The 7,500-nt window shown below is 41.1% G+C and overlaps 2 protein-coding genes across 2 annotated transcripts in view; both read right to left on the minus strand.

The window, feature by feature from the left end:
- LOC138043659 (nucleolar protein 56-like) overlaps window positions 1-3,046 on the minus strand; it is an 11,358-nt gene extending 8,312 nt beyond the window's left edge. Inside the window, exons 1-3 of the mRNA XM_068890029.1 lie at window positions 3,006-3,046; window positions 2,712-2,913; window positions 1,155-1,518 (exon numbers count right to left, since the gene is read on the minus strand). Of these exons, the coding sequence (XP_068746130.1) occupies window positions 1,155-1,518; window positions 2,712-2,913; window positions 3,006-3,008 (569 nt within the window). The 5' untranslated portion in view covers window positions 3,009-3,046. The remainder of the gene's footprint in view (window positions 1-1,154; window positions 1,519-2,711; window positions 2,914-3,005) is intronic.
- Window positions 3,047-6,587: 3,541 nt separating this feature from the next.
- The window catches only part of LOC138040697 (STAGA complex 65 subunit gamma-like), an 11,342-nt gene continuing 10,429 nt past the window's right edge, over window positions 6,588-7,500 (minus strand). The window contains exon 11 of the mRNA XM_068886378.1: window positions 6,588-7,500. This exon is cut by the window's right edge and continues 186 nt beyond it. The gene's annotated coding sequence lies outside the window, so the exon portion shown is untranslated.

Genomic DNA, 7,500 nt, shown 5'->3' on the forward strand with positions numbered 1-7,500 from the left:
GTGAAGAAAAACAAGAGCTGGTTTTTTTCATCTTAGACAGTTTAAATCTACTTTATTTCTGTGTTTAATGGTCTTCCACTAGTATTGATGTCCCTGCAGAACCAATGATGACAAGAATACAAATTAGCTTACCGTATTTACCCGTGTATAAGTCGACCTTTTATGGCCTCAAAAGAAGCTCCAAAAATCGCCCTCGACTTATACACGGGTCAAAGATTTTGAGCCAAGTTCCAGCTAAGTAATTTATTCAAAATTAACATAATAATGTTGTCTTGGGCATAACGAACGCAGTGGACAAAAGCCGACGTACATTGTAAAAGACTTCAAAATGAATGACAAAAGACTTCAAAACGAATGTGAGCAATTCCAGTTGAAATAAAAAAGGATTTGTCCAACTCTAAATGTTGAAGATACTCACAAGCACAAATATGAAATAGACACTGGAAATTTTCGTTTTCCAAAGGCGGAAAGCTCTAAAAGGCATTTCTGTTTCTTCGAATAAAACACGATCGTTCAACGGCTTAGTAACCTGGCACAATACCTCGTGTTTGCGTGCAAGCACTGTTACTCGTGTTTGCGTGAAAATGCTGGTTGGTAATGGTTGTTTTTTTATTCTTTATACAAACCTGGCAGATTTAAATGCTTTTGCAAACTTCTTATTGTTTGGTTTATGAGTTTTGTTTGTCATTTGAGAAATTGTTAGTCAAGGACCAATTAAACCTTGCACCTTTTCGCACCGTTCGCAAGTTATTTCCAAAGACTGCCTCCTGCCTCTCTGCTGTTGAATCGTGCCTCTCCTCTAACCCCCTTTATCCTTGCACCACGAAACAGGTGCGTTTGACCTTTCCATGTTCGATTTTCCGAGAACTTTTTCAAAACTCAAGGACAAAACGCCCGCATATACAACAGCTGCTGAACAACAAAACTATTAAGTGCTTGAGGCCCTGATTTTTTTGTGTATCCACATTTCCAGAAATCGAAGAATACAAGATTAGTGTCCCATGAACATTTGACAAAGAAATTAAGAAATTGCGTTTTTTGCCATCAAAAATGGGGGGTCGACTTATACATGGGATCGACTTATACACGGGTAAATACGGTAACTTAAACTTTACCACTAAGAATTAACAGTTTAGGAAAAGGCACAGGTATACCTGATTCTCATGGAGAAGGTGTTAATGTCTTTATCAAGCTGGTCCAACAAGCTAATGGACTGAATGATCATGTTATCCACACGATGGACATTAAACTTCACTTTAGCTCTGGAGTAACTGTGTCCCAGACCCAACTGGGCTTTGGCTGCCATTGGACCAGTAAGTCCTTTGATCATTTTTTCAAAGTGAAACCTAACACCCCTCAGTACCTCAAGAACCACACCTCCAGATTCACAAGAAATATTAACAGACTCCTGAATGGCAGCACCCAGTTTAGGATCAGCCACACCCAACACAACTTTTTTCTTCTTTCCAGTTGGTACATTTGCCTCCAAGAATGTCTTGAGGTCATCGTGAATGATACCTGAAAACAAACACAATCTTATAGTCAAACCAGAGCAAGTGTATTCCTCAAGATTCAAATAATAAATTATGGTACTACACGCAAATAACAAGAAAATAGAACTTCCAACAGTGTGCCAGAACTTTTAATGGACCACGATAACCTATAATAACCCAGAAAAAATTCACAGCCAACCAAGCAAATCCTTTCCTGCTAGCAGGTCACTTTTCTTTTTGCGTTTGTTGGGATGACAAGTACGGGAAAACAGACCTCTGCCATGGGTCGAAACTCATTTTGATCCAACCGGCACTATTCAAACCACATGCCACCCGAGAATCATTTATGTTTGCTGACGGTGACTTGAGCCCGTTGTGTTCCTCCCATTCCTTTACAGTAATTTCCCTGTTGTTACATGTAAGTGAGCCTACACAACACAAAGTATCATGAGAGGATTAGGTCGCTATGTCACGCATGCTTATCACATTGAGTTTTGACCCATGCCAGAGGTCCCTTTTCTTTCACACTTGTCAGCCCAGCAAATGCAAAAGAAAAGAGACGTTTACTAGTAGGGGAAAAAACCCACAACCATTAATTTTGTTAACAAAAGATCACACAAAGAGCCAAAACAACATTCAAGATAACTAAATCTAACCTTGTCACCGAACAATACCAGGTGGTTGGAGGTATTTGAATTTCATTTCTTTATTTTGAGGTCCTCAAGGGCCAAAGTTACTACATAAGGTTTTTAAAAAATTTTAATGAGGGAAACCCTTTCGTTGTTCGTACATCGATAGGTAGCTGTGGAATGGTTTGGATGGTCCAGGGTTGTTTTCAGCCATTTCATATTAGACTCAGGCTTCTTTGCTTAAAATGCTCTCTTGAATGCGATGATCTTTCGACCATCAAAATACATAAGCTTATTTTCACCATCATAATACAAGGAAAATAATAGGATCCATGGGATGAATCCATGGGATGATTTGGCTCGCTGTTATACTTGAGCTCGGGTTGAAATGCTGAAGACATAATCGAAGAATGAACATTCTTCTTAACTAAAGATCTCGCGGAGGACAAGGCGAAACATTATCAAAACAAAGTAGGTCTTACACGTGGTAATGATAGAAGCGGGATAACTAGCAAGCACGATCGGTTTTGGGCACTTTATGTTAGCTTTACTAGTTGCAAAATTCATATTCTGAGATTTTGATACAAACCTTCCGATACGCAGTTGATGTTGTCTAATGCATTCGTTCCCGATTTGAAGGGAGAAAATGCTGCCAACTTAACCAATTTTCCAAATCGCGAAAGATCTGAGACCGATTCTTGAACTTCTGGCAACAAGACGCCGATTTCTTCTTGTCCAATGACTTTGAAGATAGCATAGCCCGAGGCATGCTCATACAACACATAAAGAACCTAAAGGGGGAATCAAACAAATTCTCACTAAACGGAAAAAAACGCTAGGGTAGATAAAAAAAACACAAGCAGCAAAACTCTTCACCACCCACCATCTTGGATTTGTTCGCATCCTCGTGTTGCAACTATCGTTCCCAGATTCCCAGAACACACGGACGGACTTCCTTGATGGACTGGGACTGGACTGAAGCGCACAAAGCAGTTCCGGAAGGAAGTTACGCAAGGAAAGATAGACGATGGGAGGAAGTAAGACAAACACATCGTCATGTTCCAGGACTTGTAGCTGTCCGTTAGCTTCATCTAAAATTTGACTTACTAACTTATTTACTTACTTACTAAAATTAATAAAATAAGGAGCGATGAAAATCAGTGAACGTGATAATCGGTCCATGATAACAGCTTTATTGCGTCAATGCTAAGACCTAAGACCCTATGGTCTAAAACGAAGACCCACTGATCTAAATCGAAGGCCCGAAATCTTAGACCTCGCCACCGCTTGCTTTTGACTTGTTTTTGACAAGAAACGATGGGCCTCTGAATGCTGGACTCGCTAAAAGTAACCTACGTTGCGACCTTTCAAAGGGAAATGGAGAATTGGTTACGCGAAAAAAAGATCGACAAAGGTGCGCGCCATTTTAGAAAAGAAACAAGACGCCAATGAGGAGTTCACGTGGGATTCAATGATCAAACCAGGCAACAGGCAGCGGCTGTAAATCTCTCACTGTCTCAAAATTCCTTGGAAGCAGTACAAGAATACACAGACCTGAAACTTTCGCGGCTCACTCGTCCCTCACAATATTGTTTGCACGCGAGTTTCTGAGCCCATTTGGCAAAACAACGTTGTGGGAGGGCAAGGTATTGCAAAATGTTTCAACAATTTTGTCCAAGGCTGCAGTTGTTATTGATATCGCGGGTGTTGTATCAGCTCAAACCTCTTCTTTCATTTTTACAGTTCAGACCAGTTGTAAGTCAGTGTACAGTATGATCTGTCATCATGAAACGAATAAGTTGGAGAGGGTGTATGTATACCTGTTGAGGGAAAACGGAAAACGGTAAAAGCACAATAAGAAGGGGTACGAGACTTGAAGTTCTTGAAATTACAGCCAAAAATGGAAAATTTATTTGACTATAGTTGATATTTTCATTGGTCGAGGAAAAGATAAGAGGCACTTTAATTCAAGGGAGAAATTTTTCCGAAATTGTTTTGGATTTTAAGTTAACGGTTAGGGTCACACCAGTAGATCGCAAAAAAGAGTATGTAAAATGATCAAATATTTCCAGAGATATTGGCATCATACTTTTTTGCCGGAAGTAGAAGTTCATTTTGATTGGCAGCATTTTTGGTAGATTACCGGAGCGCTTTGGCGGGAAACATCAAGTAATTGTCTTCGCTCGCAAACGTTTGACGTATTTGTATATTACAAAATCATATTTTACTTTTTGTGTCGTTAAATCGTATTTTAAGAAAGTATTGAACAATGAAGACCCACAAGTCACGTGAATATCTAAGGTAGGAAAAAGAGAACATAGCGGAAGGATTACAGAGAAGCACGTGATTGATGTGCACGCGAAGCACAAAAGTTGACTCTATCCAATTCAAAAGGAATCACAAACTCAATTTTCGGGGGATCATTCGTTGCTATTACACTTTAGTACTACGGTAGTTTTGACACGTTGTGTGACCTATAAACCTCCCACAAAACATAGACTGCAAAACAGCCGTATGCGTCTTTTTAAGCGAAAGGAGCGAGGGTAAAAACGAGGAGTGAGACTGGGGAGAGACGCTATAAATACGGTTTTTTTCTCGCCTCACACGCGTGTGAAGCTCGCGCGCTTTGCTCAAGAATTCGAAAACCGACTGTTTTGCAGTCTACACAAAACACGACATACTTTTCATGAAACAGATAACGACGATATGAAAGCTGCAACAGGTACTAATGGCTTAAACAGAAAGTCAACATTCAACCTTTAGCGAAACCTCTGCAGGCGATCGACAGTAGAAATTCTTTCGTATACCTCCGATTTCAGGAAACAAGCGAAGAGAACACAAAAAGTGACAATGACCATGACTTGTGAATGACGTAATATGACCATGACATATGGATGACGTAGAATGAACAAGTGGCCTCTAAAATATTCCGTTTTATTTTCTATTTACAGAAACTAGACAATGATAACAAACGCTACAATTTGTGAATACGAGGAAAAACAAACGGCCCCCATTTTATAACGTGGTCTGCCCCTGCAGGGGGCACCCCACGTGACTAATGAAACTAACGATGGATAGTTGCTGACTATTTGACAAGGTTGTCTCTATTATAATTGTTTTTGGCTCGACTGAATTTAAGTTCTTGCGTTGTCTTTCCTTCCTCTCGTGTGTCTAGCTCATCTTTTAATTTCAATCAAATCTTGTTGTTTCGATCCCTCACAGTTTCGTAGAGCTTCCCCCTTTACTACTTCATTTAGCTGTTGACACTTTTGCAACAACACCAATTTATTTGTACCTTCCGTAAGTAAAGAGAGTTTTTACAAAGTTTCAGTAGCTGGCCACCCGAAACAACTCTAATCGAGTTCCCGTTGAAATAATGTAAAATTACGTAAGTCTAGGGGCACCCAACGATAATCTTCGGTGAAATATGTGTTCGGGAGAGTCAAGCTATTCTAAGAATTTGGGTTCCACGTTGCCAAACAGCTATAGATTTCTTTACTAAAACATCACCAAAAAGATTCGTGACCAGAGAGAAGCAGTCTCTTACGTTTTCGGAAGGGATATTTTGCAATTTTTGGCACTTAAAAAGGTCACTTAGCAGTTTCGGATGAGCAAATGTTTCCCTGGGAAGTTCTTAGAAGGTAACGTTCAGTTATCAATTTCTGAAACGAAGATTGCATTCCCTAAAATTTTAGGACACTGCAATTTTCAGCTAAGATATCCGAACAAATGAAATTATTCTAGGTGATAAAAACATATGTTTAGACCGCCTTTACACATAAAAAGGAACCTAGAAATGCCCCAGCAAAGGATTTTGGGTTAATTTTCTCGTTGGGTACCCTTGAAGGTCAGAAAGAATACTGGCAAGGCGCGAATAATACCCACCGCCGGTATGGACCACCGGATGAGGGGCCTCGGCAACTAGTCGAGGGGGTGCCTCATGCCTGTATTGCAAGGCGGGCATAGTTGCTGGCATAATGTCCTGGGGCCAAGTTAACCCAGTCAGCAAAGTAACAATATGCCCCCTCCCTAACGGGGCTTCAGCACAGGGCTGAAGGGGTGCCGCAGGCAGCAATTCCCCGCCCATATTTTATTAAGGAGAACTATTAAATAGGTTACAGAAGCTCATAAGGAAAAAATAAGATAAAATACAAGAGAACCAGAAAGCAAAACGGGCGGGAGGGAGGGATTAAATTGCTGAACGGAAAAAACAGAACTAGTTGAGCTTTGGAAATGTCAAACTGAGAAGGCTCGCATGGCGGGATGAATGAAAGAGCCAAATAAGGTAGTCACGTGATGGCAAGTCACGCTCTCCTCCTAGGCGCTGCCCAGTATTTGCTTACCAGCATTAACATCTATTTTATTCTAAAATATCATTTAGGTTGGTTTTTGGGGGAGGGGAAAATCGAAATACCCGGAGAAAAACCTCACGGAGCAGAATAGAGAACCAATATACGCCTGAAAACACCGACGTAATCTGAGACTTTATTTTGAATTTAATGGTGAAGACTCTTTAGAATGCATAATCTCCAAAAAGCTCCAGTTTTAGCGTGGGTAGGCAAATAACGGAAAGGCCTTTGAAATCATCTCTGCAACGCGGTGCTAAGACACCAATAGTGCGAGCATGTCCCGTCATTGTGCCTCCAGTCAGCTGCCGTTGACTCCAAATCCTGATCCATTCTGGTTCGTTTTGCATCCCGTTCCACGGCATCGATCCACCGGGTGCGGCACCTTCCCCTTCTTGACTTTGCATTTTTAGGTCTCCATTGCGATAAGGCTTTGGGAAGCCTTTCCTGACCCATCCGACTGACATGGCCAAACCATCTTAGTCTTCTAGTTTTAAGGAGCAAAGATGCTGGAGTCTGACCTGTTCTTTCCCTGACTGCAGTGTTCCTTACCCGGTGAAACCACTTTATTCCTAGGATACGGCGAAGGCATCGGTTGTCGAAAACATCTAGTTTCCTTTTCTTCGGGGTTAGTGGTTAGGTTAGGGTTAGGGTTAGGGTTAGGCCTTTGAAAACTAAGAAGTAATTAAAACGATGAAATTGGAGCGTAGAAGTATTGTCAAAACGCATCAGTAAGGCTAAGTAAACAGGAAACCTTAAAAATTAATGACGAAAGCGCGTGCGAAAATGTTATAATTATTTTTTTTCCAACCTTTTTTTGCGTTGTTGCCGGCATGTATGGGTGAAACACTAGCTGCCTCTGCCTTCGTTTTCGCCGAGACGATTAGGGGGGATTTTGAAAGCGCGTTAGCTATTGTGCATGAAGCCTAATGTCAGACGTGCATGGGGCCGAATGGGAAGGTGGGAAGGCCCTCGACAGTTTTCTTTCTGACTGTGCGACTTCTGCTTGAGACTGAATGACCCGCTTCGTGG

The sequence above is a fragment of the Montipora capricornis genome, chromosome 3, assembly GCF_036669925.1.
Source record: "Montipora capricornis isolate CH-2021 chromosome 3, ASM3666992v2, whole genome shotgun sequence".
Classification (NCBI taxonomy): domain Eukaryota; kingdom Metazoa; phylum Cnidaria; class Anthozoa; order Scleractinia; family Acroporidae; genus Montipora; species Montipora capricornis.